This window comes from Neophocaena asiaeorientalis, unplaced genomic scaffold, assembly GCF_003031525.2.
Source record: "Neophocaena asiaeorientalis asiaeorientalis breed wild unplaced genomic scaffold, Neophocaena_asiaeorientalis_V1.1 scaffold78, whole genome shotgun sequence".
NCBI classification, from domain to species: domain Eukaryota; kingdom Metazoa; phylum Chordata; class Mammalia; order Artiodactyla; family Phocoenidae; genus Neophocaena; species Neophocaena asiaeorientalis.
Window position 1 is genome coordinate 16,427,999 of NW_020175018.1, and position 15,774 is coordinate 16,443,772.

The window sequence follows — 15,774 nt, forward strand, 5'->3', positions numbered from 1 at the left end:
GGGAGAGGCCCGTGTAGCAAAAAAAAAAAAAAAAAAAGTGACCCAATCAGAACCATATATTCTATGGTCTCCTGGTATGAAATCAAGAAAAACAGACGGTTTATCCCTCTTTACAAAAAGACTGCCAGTGATAACGGCCCAAAGACAGAGGGGCGGGTGCCCCCCAATATTTATAGCAGCACTGACAGTGGTGAAAGGCTGGATGTCGCAGGCAAGTAATGGCTTAGGTACGTGTTGGGAGCTATTACACAGATATCGCTGAGATAATATACGACATCATGAAATATTACACAGCCACTGAAAATATTGACTTCAGTCTGTACTTATTGACACTTTAATCATCTTTCCCCACTTTAATAATAATTTCCCCACATATTATTGGGGGAAAGAACCTGTGTTGCGTGACCCCGTCTGGATGGAGGCACCCATACACCACGCGGGGGGGTCTATGCTCCAGGACAGACGTCCGGAAGGAGAGGCCCCGAGTAGCGGCAGCTGGGATCCCTGGGGTGAGCTGGAGACTGTTTTACTTTCTCTGATGCTCTTTTCTGCATTGTTTCCATTTTTATAATGAGTTCCTGTAACTTTTACAAAACCAGTAAGGTTTTCTTTTTTTCAATGTTTTTAAAGGATGGGGACTCTACATCCTTCCCCAGGGTGCCTGTCCCTGTGCTCAAGCCCCTTTCAGCCCTGTTCCTCCCTACGACTCACCGAGCACTCCCCGTGCTGCCGGCTAAGCCTGGTTTCTCCTATTCAGTTTCCATCAGGCATAAAGGTTAGAGGCTGGCGCTCAGCCCCAGTCGTGAAAGCGGCTGACTCGTGGAGTCTGGATCGCTATGGCCAAGTCCATGTTATAATTGGAGATCCAAGATCCATTTTAGAGGGGGGTTTGCCCAAGCATCTCGGGGTCTCCACTTCAACCCGAACACTCCTCCTCTCCCCGCAAGCCCTCATCTTTCCTCTACAGCCCCGATACCCACCGACATTACATAGTCATTCAGTCACTAAAGTATGAACAAATTGACTATATTTTCATTTGGCTTTTGGGTTCAGCCCCACTGCTTTAGAATAATGGCCCAAGCTATTAAGCTAACAGTTTGATTTACAAGCTCTTGTGCTCTGAACGCTGGGATCAGACTCCTCTCTTTGTGGAAGACTAACCCTGCCTCGGGTCTCCTGGGCCCCTGACTCACTAATAGAACAGGAGACGGTAGGGAAGAAAACGTCAGCAGTCAGCCAAGCAGTGACGCCCAGAGACGCAGCTGATTAGTGAAAGCTGCTGAATCTAAGAAAAGGATTTTCTTTCCCACCTTTAAGCTCTCTCACAAATCATAGCTGGCTGGAAAGTTAGCTCTCTGTTAAAGCCCCAGGGCGGGCTCTCAGCCCGTCCACCCTGCTGCCGCCACCTCTCCAAAGGGCCCGCACGGTTCAAATAAAGATGGACCGTTCTCTGCACGGGTGTCTCAAGCCCCAAAGTCACTCCTTCCAGACCCAGGAAGGGCAGATTCCAGATGGACTGCCCCTCCCTGAGGTCCCTGCACCGGTGATGTATTTTAAGAATCCCGTCGGTCTGTTGCCTCAGAATAAGAATCTTCCCAGGTTGCCGTGTAGGGCACTGAGAGCACACGGGGCAATAGGAAGAATGATTCAGAGGCTCTGATGCTCTTGACATTTCTTCCCTAAATACAGATTCCCCCCTCCCCTTATAAATCAGATCAGTATGCAGAAGGGCTGACTCGCCGAAGGAATAAAAGCAGGGGCTTAATTGGTTTTACATAATCCGGCACCTCAGAGAGACAGAATTTTTAGACACCTGCTCACGAGGTGACATTGCTGCTCAAAATCCCAGTGAGCTGAAGCTCTGGGGGTGGGGACAAGAGGAAAAGGGGCCGGGGAGGGAGGTGGGGTGGGGAGAGGAGATCGCGGCAAAGTTTCTGGTGCAGCTGGAGAAATCTTGAAGTCCGAGGGAACCCGGGTCATGGAGGGAGGTGGCAGGCATCCTGTGGGATGTGGGAGCTGGCACTTGTAACAAAAAACAGCCCTGCAACCTGGGCACCCCCAGCCTGGCTGTCCCCATAATCTGTCGGGCACCCCTGGGAATTTTCAGTTTCATCCAGAAAGCCCTTCACCCCGCATTGGGTGTGAAAATATTTCCAATTTCGTGTTGGAAATCAACCAGAAAATAGACTAAGACGGCTTGTTTTGACATCAGGCATCTACTTCTACTCTCTGGAGATAGCTAGAATCTCATGTTGAGTCTTGGGAGTTGATAGGACTTGACGGGTCCCCAACTGCTTCTCCCAGCTCATCCCCAAGAGAATAAATCCCCCACGATCTGAAGAGAATCTCCCGGGCTCAAGAAGGAGTTCGGGTTAACGTCTGCCACCTCTGGAATGACTTCCTCCATGTCTCCCTCGTTTCCACATGTCCCCACTTGTCAGCCTCTGTCGCCAGGCACCGAGGCTGCGGGGGCGATGGGGTCCAAGCCGCCTGGCATGTGGCCAGCAGGAGGGTCCCGCAGATAAACAACATTCGATGATCTACTTGGATAAAGTCAAGGTTTATTCAAACTGAGGTTTGTCAGAAGTGCAGGCGAGATGAATCCAGAGGCCGGTATCCTCATATCTACAAGCCGCGTGCAACACACAGAGCCTCCCTGGTTTCCCTCAGAGATGCAGAGTTCATGGGCATCAGAGAACATAACACGTCGGAGAGGAAGGAAGATGATGGGGATGTTTTCTTGGCTTCTTGCCTTCCTCTCCTCAAAGACAGCGTGGGAAATGATGCCTTAGCAGTGCAAACAATGTCGGTAGTTGGACCAAAGTCTACTGGTTGGAGGTGCAGAGGGGAGGGCGTCCAAGAAGACGGCGCCCCCAGATGACAGCACAAAAACCACACCGACAGCTCACACATCCCAAGCGCCTCTTAGAGGCCAGGCTGGGTGCCTCGATGGATGGTCTCGTTTGGTGTCAATGCTCACAGAAACCAAAGCTTGGAGGCTTCAAGTCACGTGCCCCAAGGGTCACAGTTAACAAGTGTCGGGTGGTGGCTGAGCCCTCTGGCTGGCTGCCTCCAGGCCTCAGGCCCTGGAAGAGTCGATAAATACCAAGGACCTGCAACTGAGGTCAGGGGCCAGTGGGGGCTAAATGCAGGACCTGGGAAGGAAAGAGAAGGGCGGTCAGGAGCTCGGGTGTTTATAGGTGTCCAGAGGGTCGTGGCCAGCCCTGCTCTGGCTGACTTAAGCCCTCGCAATAAACGAAACTTGCCACTGCCCTGATAGCCTTTAGACTTTGACAAAACCCCAGAGCATCTTTTAAATGGCAGCTTGGCCCCAAGGCTAAAGAGGAAAGAGGCCATTGATGGAGGGGGGTGGGGGTCAGGCTTGCTGTATCAAAAGGCCTGAGGCAGAGACGGAGCTCAGCAGGAGGGCTTAGCCTGTGGGCTCGGAAACCACACAGATGCGCCAGGTGCCATCCTGCCTCGGGCCTGCCTCTGCATCTGCATCTGTAAAGTGGGCATCAAGTGAACTGTGCGTGCAAAGCACTTGGCTCCGGCCTGGCCAGGGGAAGGTCATGGAGCAGTAACACCTCTGGGTTGGACGGGGCTTTGCCATCTGCTCCTCTAGATGAACGGTTCTCAGACTTGGCTGTGCCTGGGGTCCTCTGAGGAGAGGTTTAAAATGCAGATTCCAGGGCCCCAACCAGGACCCCGATCCAGTGGGTCTGGGGTAGCCACCAAGCCTGCGTTTCCAACAAGCAGCTCCCCAGCTCCCTGGGTCAATGTCAATTCCTCCTACACAGATACGGTTAAAGCACACGTTCCCCAAGGCAGGCTGTGCCCTTTCATACATTTGCCATAAAGCAGGTTGGGGCTTCAGAAAGAAACGTCCTATTGGAGGCAAGCTGTCGTCTGTTGAACAGGTCGGGATCTGATGAGGCTCTCTTCCTGGCTTACAGATGGCCACCTTCTCGCTGTGACCTCACTGGGCAGAGAGAGAGAAAGCAAGCTCTCTGATATCTCTTCCTAAAACGGCGCTAATCCCATCATGGGGGTCCCACCCTCATGACCTCATCCAAGCCTAACTACTCTCAAAGGCCCCACCTCCAAATACCATCACACTGGGGGTTAGGGCTTCACATATGCCTTTTAGAGGGACGTGATTCAGTCCACAGCAGCTTCTTTCTCAAGTTCAGTCCAAGTCTGCCTCCTCTCTCTCCTTCAACCTTCCGCCTCAGGGTTGTGTTTCTCCCTCTGGAGCCCCATGGAAACACATGCTTCCCCTTCTAAGCGACAGCCCTGCAAATACCTGAGGTCAGACACTGTTTTGTCGTCAATGTCCAGGTTCTGGATTGTTCCTTGGGGCAGCGTTCTGAATGTCGATAGGTGGGACCCTGTGTTGCAGGGACAGTGGATTGCCCAGATGCTGTGACCTCTGTCACCCGGTATGCATTCTCTACCTTTGTCCACAGTCACAGAAGATTTGTCAACTTGAACTGCCTTTCTACATATTTTTGAACGAAATTGTGGGTACAAATATTGCAGAAAATAAAACCCCTCTTCTATTGATACTTAGAGATTTAGCTGAGCAAAGGAGATGGAGAGGATCTTTAAGGATGCTTGAATCTCAGAGGCGTTTCTAAGGGCTCTGTTGCCTTATCCCAGGTTCCTAAACCATCCATCCATCCATCCATCCACCCAGGATTTGTTGAATGTCCACAGGGCGCCCCTAACAGTCGAGTAAGGTCCCCTGTCTGTTGGCATTTCCCCGGAACAGTGTCTGGAACATGGCATCAGCATCTTTGCTGTCTAGTTGAGGACACCTAACTCTAATATCCCTATCTGTGGCTTGACAGGGTCAGCCTTGTCAACCACAGAAAGAGTCTGCTCCTTCTTAAAGGATACTGGAAAAAAATTCTTCCTGCTCATTATTCTAATAAGAGAAAAGGGGAAAGACGACACCAAGCCCCACCACAGTGTACCCCACCCCAATGGGCCATGGACATGGCACAGCCGAGTATGTCCCCGGCTTCCCTGGCAGCAACACAGGAGTTGTTCAACAGCCAAAATGAATAAACGATACGGCACTGACGGGCACTGCACGGACGGCTCAGCAAAGGACTTAATTTGCAGCCAAGCACAAAATCAAAGACTCTTGTCAGCTGAGGAACCGTGCGCCTGGATAACCACCTTGTGCTACCTGGGAAAGCACTGTCAGGTAACTTTCCAGAGAAAGTAATTAAGGAATCCCCATTGTCTAAATTCAGCAGCAAAATTTGAAACTCTGGAATTTGATGCTCGCCAGGGATCTGGTGTCTCCTCCCAGCTTGATCACAATGAACAGTAGAAGTTTATGAAGAGATCGGCTGGTGCGTCTCCCCCTCGCTCTGCCGAAGATGCTCTCCAGCACCGTGCGCGCTCCCGCAGGCATTGTCTTGACGGGGAAGCGGTAGGCAGCGAATGAGATCGCCGCTTGTGGGACGGGGGTGAGATTAATATACAAATATACAGCCCTCTCTGAGATCTGGCAGGTACCAATGAATATTTATCAAGTACCCACAACTAGCACGATACTGCGTATCAACATGGAGAACATACAGTCCGCGGCGTCGGGGAGTCTACCCTCTGACTCAAAAGCTACAAGCAGATAGATGCTCCGTGTGCTCGGAGGCCCCCGCCCGGATCGGGAGTTTGGGTTAATATTTACAGCCAGTGGCCTCCTCTTTCTGAGACGCTGAGGAATTCTCAAGCAGACATCATCATCACTGCGGCCTCCATGGGGTGTGCGCCCAAGCCTCTGGGGCCCACCCCATTCACAAAGGTTCTCCATCAACACATCTCCTTCCCTAACCCCCTCCTTAGCTCTTCCTTGAGTTTAAAATAAGAGAAGTCCATTAAAGTAAAAGAAGTCCTGCTGTCCATTGAAGCTTAGAGTCCAGCGTGACCATCCATGTCCTGATATTTCTAAGTGGGGTGAGCGGGTGAAGCATCCTGCTGGCATCGCCCACTGCCCCCTCGCGGGCTGAGCCCCTCCAGCCGAAAGCCTCTGGGCCACCTCCCAGAAGAATAATGCCAGCCGGTGCCCATCATCTGGGCTCTGAAAAGGAAAGGGGAGACCTTCCCCCACCCCTTCCTGGCAGCTCCGCTTGTCACGGTGCTTTCGCTGACAACCCCATTGAAAACAGCCCTCGCTGCCTCGCTGTGAAGCCTCCTCCTGTCTCCCATTCACTCCTTCCTCAGACGGTTTTTGAAAGCCGAAAAGTCTGGAAAAACACACACTCCCCCCAGCCCAGCCCCCGGGCCCATCACCGAGGGAGAAGGGGCCGCAGCTTGGGTGAGCAGGCCTGCCAAGCATCCTCACCTGGCCCCATGGTGCACCGCCTCCAATTAAATCAAAATGGTTTGTTTTTAATGGTCTTTTACACTGACAAGTGGGCGATCATTTTGGGCCCACGAGCTGTCAGGGAACTGAGGCAAATCCTCGGTTGATAATGCCCAATGCTTCCAATTAGGAGCTGAGGCCGCTCCTGGCGCACTAACGATTCCCCAGCCGCCCCCCAGGCCCCTTTGGCGCTGGTTGTTTCTTCTTCCTTCTCCGCTGCAAATTACTGACACAAAACGGAAGGCCCCGCGTCTCCTCCGCCACGCCAGGCCCGGGCCCTGTTGGGCTTAATGAGCCGATGGAAGTTTCGTGGCTCCGGCGCTAAATTCTTTTCTTGTTTGACAGCTGCTCGGCTAAGGCGAGTGTTGACCTTATAAAAGATTTAGTGTTTCTCATTATTTTCTGTCAAGCTTCACAAGTGATGGCTGTGCGGTTATCATTTGCATCCTGGGGTGCGTGTGCGTGTGTGTGTGTGTGTGTGTGTGTGTGTGTGTTGGACGGGGCTCTGAAGTGGAGACGGGGAAACGGGAAGGGGTCTTTCTCTCCCTTAGTTGCATTTGGGTCCCACACACCAGCTACTGGCTTGACATCCTTCTCGGGCTGAGGTGTTTCAAAGAGAACGTAGGATGCAAAGCAGGGAGGACGGAGGATGGTTCGATGGCTTCGGGGCCTCCCAGATGGAGCTTTGGTGGAGGCACCTCGAGGCTGGTGGGCTCCCAGAACCTGGGGGCGACAGCCCAGCCAGAGCCAGACGTGCTGGGCAAGAGGATGGGCTGAGGTAGACGTGGTCCTGAGGACAGTTTTAGGGCTACACTCAAGACCTCATCACAGGGAACTCACTCTTTTCTTACAGGCCCCATTGAAAGCCATCACCAGGAAGGTTTTTCTCTCTGCTCTGCATCCTAAATGAGGATTTAATGTTTTTAAAAAAGCAGAACCGATTTTTCCTAAGTGGCACGTATTATCGTCCCCTGTGGGATGACTATGGGAGCGTGTGTCAGTCTTTATTCGGCTCCTGCACCCACGCCAAATGGGGGCCGCTCTATAAATAACAAGACTCCAGGGAGTCCACGCTGGCTGCTCCAACTCCCCTCTTTCATTCCCTGTGTTCTCCCCTCACTCTAACCTACCCACTGGTCTTCCCAGGTGAGGGTGCCCCGAGGTTGCCTGAAGAGGGAGAGAGACAGTTAAGGGCAGGTGAACCCATGGATGTCTTCTCCCAGGGGTTCTGAGTCTTTGTTCCTCCTTGTTACCGTGGGAGACTCTGTTTTGATCCTCTTAGAGCAAATACGTGGCACCCTCTCCCTTCCACGCCCATGGCAGACCTTGCTAATCAATCACCGCACACTTTTTCATGAGCCTAGATTCAGCCTGAGAATATTTTATGACAGAACATGGGCATCAGCCACCATCACGGGAAGGGCAGCCTACTTGCCATCCCTGCCTTAGAGGGTCCATTTAAATAAACTGCTAAGGATCCTAAAAGTCCTTGCCTTTTTACGCTACATCAAGATGATTTTTATATGAAAGGAAATAAAATATAATCCACCAAAGGAAAATAGATACATTGGACTTCATCAAAATGAAAACCTTTGGTGCTTCAAGTGATGCTATCAAGAGAGTGAAAAGACAGCCCCCAGAAGAGGAGAAAATATTTGCAAATCAGATATCCCATAAGGGACTTGCGTCTATGAATATAAATATTACTCTTACAACTCAGTAATGAAAAGATAACCCACATTTTTAAGTGGTCAAAGGACACGAATAGATATTTCTCCAAAGAAGATATACACAAATCATCAATACACACATGGAAGATGCCCAAAGTCATCAGTCATTAGGGGGATGAAAATCAAAACCTCAGTGAGATACCGCTTCGTACCCAAGAACTAGGATGGCTGTAATAAAAAAAAAAAGACAATAACAAGTGTTTGCAAGGACACAGAAATCAGAACACTAATACATTGCTGGTGAGAATTAAAAAATTGTGCAGCCACTTTGGAAAACACTGTGACAGTTCCCCAAAAGGCTAAACACAGAGTCTCCACGTGACCCAGCAATTCTGCTCTTAGGTGTATACTCAAGAGAAATGAAAACACACATCCATGCAAAAACCTGTACATGAATGTCCCTAGCGTCGTTATTCATAATAGCCAAAAAGGGGAAGTAACCCAAATGTCCATCAACTGATGAACGGATAAACAAAATGCAGTAGACGGTACAGTAGAATATCACTCAGCAATAAAAAGGAATTAAAATAAGAAGGAATTAAATAGTGAAACATGCTACAGCACGGATGGACCTTGAGGATGTGTTGTGTTGAGTGAAAGAAGTCAGTCACCAAAGACCATGCGCTGTGTGATTTCATCATTAGGAAATGCCCAGATTAGGCAAATCCATAGAGATAAAAAGTAGAATAATTGTTGCCAGGGGCCAGGAGGAGGGAAATGGGGAGAGATTCCAAAGGGTACAAGGTTTCTTTGGGGGATTATGAAAATATTCTAAACTTAGATTATGCGGGTGTTTACACAACTCTATGAATATACCAAAAATCATTGATTTCTGCACTTCGTTTTTTGGAAGAAAAATTTTTTCTTTTTCCTTTTTTTAAATTTTAACTTAATTTTTATTTTATATTGGAGTATACTTGATTTACAATGTTCTGTTAGTTTCGGATGTACAGCAAAGATTTATACACTTTAAAAGGGTAAATTTGATCTCAGCAGAGCTGTTTAAAAAAAAAAAACGTGAAAAAAAAAGTAGCCCACCTGAGTCAGACGAGTACTCATCGCCCAGATTCTGTCTTTGGAGCCTTGAACAGGGGGATAATTGGGCACCGAGAAATAGCCTCAGATGGTGATGGAGGGTCTTGTGTGTCCCCAGCCTCCCCAGTGAGCTATGATGACTCTCGCTTACCTGCAGCCTATTAAACTTACACACTGAAGAAGCAGAGGTGGGCACTGACCTGGAGTTTTTTGGAAAATTCAAACACCCCGCCTTGGTATCACCCTATCATTTATCTACCAGCACCTGGCAAGCAGATTCGTTGTTCAATTTTGATCTCAACTGCTGCTGGCTAGCCTTAGCTAATCCTTGGGAATGATCTAGAGATATTGTTTGGCTTCTAGAAATAGCAAAACGATTCTCATGTTCAAAGACATGCATGACTCTCTTTTCTTCTGCCGCAGTAAGCCTCAAGAACTCCACAGTCAGTGGAGCAGAAACCTGGTTCCCAGGTCTGGCTTTGCCGCTTGGTAGCTGGGTCTCCTTGAGCCAGTGTCTTAACTATCCTGAGAATCAGTTTCCTCTCTTGTCAAGTGAGGGTGGTACCCCCAGCCCTCACCTGGGGGCCGTCACTCTCCCCCCTTCACCTGACATGGTACCCCGAGGTCCCACGTTAGACCTTGTGGGCAGGCAGGATGTTTGTTTTTCTAAGCCCGGTTTGGATGTTCTTTGAAAACACAGCATGTGTCAGCAGGGCGGGTCAGGCCCTGTGTCCTTGCTGCATCTATTTTTGGACCACAGAGAAATTGGAGCCGGTAGCGGAATAACAATTTAGGGGACCAGATGTCTCAGGAGAGACTGCCACCCTCGTTAATTACTTACACGACAGACCTGCTACATCAGAGCCCAGGACTCACCATGCCCGCCGACATCCTGCATGGATTTGTGTTCTACGGGGCCTCTGACCTCCAGCTGCCCGAGCTTGGCAGAAATTACTGACCTGGGACTGATCCATAATTTTCAAGTACCTCTCATTAGAGGAGACAGCCCCTCAATCTTTTAAAGCAAAATCTCTCCCAGTCACCTGAGCGGTTGTCACTTAAAAAAAACTAAACTAAAATCTCTATAGCTGTCATTTTTTTTTTTTTTTTTAGCTCTTTGGGAGATCTTTTTTTTTTTTTAATCTGGCTATGTTTTCCTCAGATCCTACCTTTTTGCCTTCTCGGCCCCCAGACTTGGCACTGGAGGGCTTGGGGTCCAGTTGGGGGACCACCGTGAGGCTCATGAGAGAGGTCTGGGCAGCAGCTGGCCCGGCTGCCCCTTTAGGAGGATGTGTCAGGAGGATCGTGGGAAAGCTGCTCAGTTTGTGAACCTGACTGGTGGGTGGGTTCCTCCCGCTGGGGGGCACAGCCAAAGTCACACGCCACTGGTGGTGACACTCCTTTTGGCAGCAAAACTCCGGATTCAAATGGAATCAAACACAAATCTCCAACAAACAGCTCTCGTAAAACAGAGGAACTGTTTCTCAATTGCAGGTGTGTGGGGGGAGAGACCTCGGGCCCTGTGTCACTTCTCCAAAACGCAGTTTGAAAATCACCTCTTGTGTTTTCATCTTAAAAAGACAAAAAGGCAATACTCCCTTACAGATAAAACCGAAGCACCCTCTGCTCCCCTGTTGTCACCCCCTCCCTCCCAGAGGCAATGCCAGGCATGACTTCCCGGCACGTTCTTTGCTCCCATTTCTTTCCATTCAACTAGATTCACGCACAGGCTCGAACAACACAGGGGATCGTTTGGTAGGTTTTACGTTTCTCACGTAAATGGCATCATACTTACGTTCCATCTGTAAATGAAACCTTCCCATGCAACGTTGCGTTTTTGGCTCAGCTGGGCCCGGAGCAGCCCTGTTCAACAGAACTTTCTGTGACGATGGGCGTGTTCTGCAGCTGCCCTGCTCAGTGCAGTAGCCCACGTGGGCACACGGGCTTATGAAGCCCCTGGAATGCGGTTTGCGTGACAGAGCGACTGAGTTTTTCGTTTTCGTCGGACAGGCCCTCTCTAGAGCGGTCATTTTAACTGATGCCAATATCCCGCTGCATGAACGCACCACCTGCGGTATATCCAGCCCCACTGATGGCCATGCCGCTGTTGCCAGGATTTTGTATCGTGTTTCAATGAGCATTCTTGTACACATCACTTGGTGGACCTTTTTGAAGGTCTCTCCAGGGTGTGTACCCAAACATGGACTCGTGGGTTCATAGGCTCCAGGCTTTCTAGCTAAAGCCAAGTCTCTCTCCAAGTGGTTGTACCAATGAGCACCGTCACTAACAGTGTATGAAGGTTCCCATTTCTACTGTCGGACTTACGACTATTATTACCAATCTGACGGGCGAGAAATGGTATTTCTTGCTTTGTTCCCTGATCACATACTTTAGGTTGTTTGCTGGCCTTCAGATTTCCCCTCCGTGACCTGCCCTGTTCATCCCTTCTGCCTGTTTTTTTTTTTTGTCGCCATGGGACTGCAGCACCACTTTCACCCTCACCTCATCCCCACCTTATCCTTCAAGTCTCTGCTTGTATGTTATTTCCTCGGGAAGTCTCCTCTGGCCCCAAAGTCTGAGTTTTTAATTCTCTGTATTATAAGCTCTTACAGAATCTGGTACTTCTTTTAATAGTTAGCACAACTGGACTTCCCTGGCGGTCTAGTGGTTGAGACTCAGTGCTTCCACTGCAGGGGGTGAGGGTTCAATCCCTGGTCGGGGAACTAAGATCCCACACCGCCAAAAAATTAAATAAATAGTTAGCACAACTATAAACGAATAATTAGTTGTGTGATCATATTTTTATGACTAGTTTCCTGGCTCTATGACAGTAGAGGCTTTCTAAATTCTCCCTGAATCATGGTACCTAGTGTAGAGTCTGGCACACAGTGGGTACTCAATAAGTATTCAATAAGTGAAATAATGAGCACATAGATGAAAGGGCAAGGGTCACACCTTATCCCCTAACCCAGATCACATGGGCACCTTCTCTATAGTGGTAGCAGTTTATTCCACGCAGCGATTTTCTGTCAAAAGTGGATCAGACTTTTCAAACAAGCCTAAAATCTCAACAAATACCAAAAGGTCTGATTCAAGCAGATCACTTTGGCACCAAAGAAATTAAATTAGAAATCGGTCACAAACGTAACTAACAAAATTGCCTGGAAATTTAAAACCATATTTATAAATAACTTCAGGACCAAAGAAGAAATCCAAACAGAAATTTGATAGAGATTAGATGAAAAGAGAACCGAACAAAAATAAAGGTAACTCAAAACTTGTGAGATGAGATAAAAGAAAATGTAGAGGGAAACACAGTTGCCAATGCTATGTTGTATAAATGTTAATACTAGGAAAAAAAGAAGAAAGATTAAAAGGTAATTATAGCTAAGCAGACAACTCTAGATGCTAGAAAAAGAACAACAGAGAAACTTCAAAGAAGGAAACCAGGAAGTCAAGAGCAAAATTAATGAAATGTCAAAGGCACAATTAAGGGCATCAATCAGATGAAAAGTTGGCTCCTTTTAAGTAGATCAGAAAAGCACAGATGCTTTCAGATGAATTGGGAAATGGGATCCAGGAACCTAGATCCCCTGGGGCAGAGTGGGGCCCACAGTGGGCAGGGCGTGGACCTCAGGAAAAGGCGATGCTAGTGTCAGCTCTGTCCAGGGCCACGGAGACCCTGGGAGAATCGCTTCCCACCTTTGGGTCTTGGGTTTTCCATCTGCATCATGGGAGAGTTGGATTCAGTGATCTCCGAGGTCTCTTCCAACCCCAGGTTTCTGGGAATCTTCTTTTATTCCAGTCTGGTTGCAGAGAGGCAAAGGGTGTTATCCAGGGAGGGGATTACGATCCTAGGACGAGTGTTGAATGCAAATCTTTTTAAAGATGTGCCAGTCGCCCACCTCCTCTCTTTCCTCATCTTTGTCCCCCGGTCACACTGACTGGCTTTCATTCCCTCCCATTTGCCCAAATTTGCTCAGGGTTTGGGCTGTTCCCTCCCATCTAGGACATTTTTGCCTTCCTCTTCCCCTGGAGAGCTCTCCCATCCTCTCTAGAAAGAACTTCCTGCCCCCCAGATGGAGTTAGAATTCCCCAGTCCACAGTCCTCTTAAATTGCCGTTAAGCAATTACACGTCTAATGTGTTCAGCGGCCACCTCCCAGGCCATCTCGCAGGGCCCATGTGGGTCTGCCTTATTCACCAGCGTATCCCCAGGGTATACTGTGCGGTGCGGGCACCCGGTCTGCACTTCGCCACCCCGCCTGTCCTGCTCCCAGGGCTGCTGGTGGGCCAGTGGCGCTCACCTCTTATTTACCTGCACTGACCTAAGAGCGACTCAGCTCCATTCAGCAGAGCTGTCTCCTGCCAAAGCCGTTACAATTTCTTAGCTCCAGGCGGAGACAGACTGCAGATGGCTTAATTTAGAAGCATCTCAGAAGGAATTCTTTGCTCCACAGCTCTTCATCCTTTGACTCCGGGGGTCCACAGGGTCGTGACCACAAGCGCTTGAGGCCTGACTTGTAATTAGGACCCTCATCTCTGGCTGAGCCGCTATTTTAGGAGGAGAGAGCGTGCGTGCATGTGTGCCATCCTTTGACTCCGGGGGTCCACAGGGTCGTGACCACAAGCGCTTGAGGCCTGACTTGTAATTAGGACCCTCATCTCTGGCTGAGCCGCTATTTTAGGAGGAGAGAGCGTGCGTGCATGTGTGCGTGCGTGCATGCGTGCGTGCGTGCGTGCGTGCGTGCAGGATGGGAGCCACACCGTTCCCAGCAGTGCCTCTCACTTGCCTCATTTCCTGAGCATTTATTAAGAGAGTGGAGATTATCGGTAAAGATCTGGGGCCAGGAGTCCCACGGCTCTGGGTCTCTGAGACCTGGGGCAAGTGACTTAACCTTTTGGGGCCCCTGTTTCCCCATCTGTAAAATGGAGACAACGTCTGGATACTCTGCGGCTTGTGTGAAATAAGTGCACTGCATCTGACAAACGGCAGGTCTGTTACTGTAACAGCCTGAGGGTCCCAGCCACCAGCCTCCGGAGCAAACGTGGCAGAAGGGCGCCTGCTTCTTGGCATTCTGAAAGCTGGAACGCCCCTCTCCGTGGACTCCCATGTTCTGCTTGGGGCTCTGCGGATTTCATGGGTACAGAATAGGGCCCCTTTCCCTTCTCTTTCTAAAGGACAATCTCATGAGCGCAGGGGGTAAGCTCTTGCTTGAGTTAGCTCTCAGGAGAGTCGACCAGCCCCAGCAACTAAGCATCTCCTTCGGTTTTCACCTCCAGATTCACACACGACCCCTCTTCTCCTTCTGCTGACACCATTTCCCCTGCCGTACCTCCCTTCCACCTCCCTCATCCCAATCCTTCCAGGCCCACCTGGCCTGAGAAGCCTTCCTTGACCACCTGAGCCCAGGTGACCTGGCCTGAGAAGCCTTCCTTGACCACCTGAGGCCAGGTGAATTCTGCCCTCCTCCTTCCTTCACTATCTCATTCATTCATTCACTCATTTGTTCACTCTTCCAACTTTGTTTCAACACTTCCTGAATGCCAGGCCCCATGTCAGGCACTTCCTGAATGCCAGGCCCCATGTAGGCACCCACCTACATGTGCTACTGACGCCCCCATCACTGCACTGATTCTCATAAAACAGCTGTGTAACCAACGCCCACGTCTGCTCCCCCTCCCCCGGGAAGAGTGAGTCCCTCGCATTCATTGCGGTACCCCAGTGCCTGACACAGAGCTGTGCTCAGTTAATATGTGTGGCCTGAACGAGTGAGTGAATGAATGAATGAACGGATGCATAAATAAACAAGCAAGGCTGAACCCTTTCTACCCCGTGCCTCCCTTAGTTATCCTAAAAGAGAAATGCCATTTTACGGGAATTCTCTGGCATTTTGGAGGTGGTGTAACAGACCCAGGAGACAGGAGAGGTTTCCACTCACCACCATTTCTTGAGAGGCAAGGGCAGGCCAAAATACCGATTGCATAAAATTTTAACGACAGAGGCCCCCCACTCCTTGAATCTGGCTCTGGTTCTGGCGCGACTGAGTGTTGGCCCCTGGAGTGCGGGGGGGCCTCAGGTGGTCCTGCGGTGACGGAGCGCCAACCGTGCCAGGAAGCCCCCCTTGGAGAGGGCGGCTTGTTTGGGGTTTTAATGGTGGAGAATCAGCACGTGAAGGATGATGCTGGCTGTGAGGTCCCACTGCACGGGTGACCCCAGTCCTCGGCAGGTGATATTTATCATGTACACGTCGTCCCGGCGACGAGCTGGACAAAAGGAAAAACAAGGGCACCGGGCAGCCCTGCTCTCGCACCCCCGTCCCATGTCACCCCTCACTTTACCCCGCGGCACCAGGACAGAACTTTCCCTTCACTTCTTTCCCTCTGACAGCGATTTTTATTATTACTCTAAGATGGAAGTAGGGGGCGGGCCAGGGAAGGAAGGGGAGCCCCCAGGCCGAGCCCCCGAGCACTCATGCCCACTGACCCGCTCTCCCTCTGTCCACAGGTGGGCCCCCATCTCGATACCTTCCCCACCGAGGCCCATCGCCAGAGAGCCTTCAAAGCCCACCGGGAAGAGTGTGCCGTGCGCCAGGGAACCCTGCGGATGGGCAACTACACCCACCCCTAA

The 15,774-nt window shown here is 50.2% G+C and overlaps 1 protein-coding gene across 1 annotated transcript in view; it reads left to right on the top strand.

Annotated features, from left to right (window-relative positions):
* The window catches only part of CFAP77 (cilia and flagella associated protein 77), a 131,508-nt gene extending 115,734 nt beyond the window's left edge, over positions 1-15,774 (top strand). Inside the window, exon 6 of the mRNA XM_024762778.1 lies at positions 15,652-15,774. Within this exon, the coding sequence (XP_024618546.1) occupies positions 15,652-15,774 (123 nt within the window). The remainder of the gene's footprint in view (positions 1-15,651) is intronic.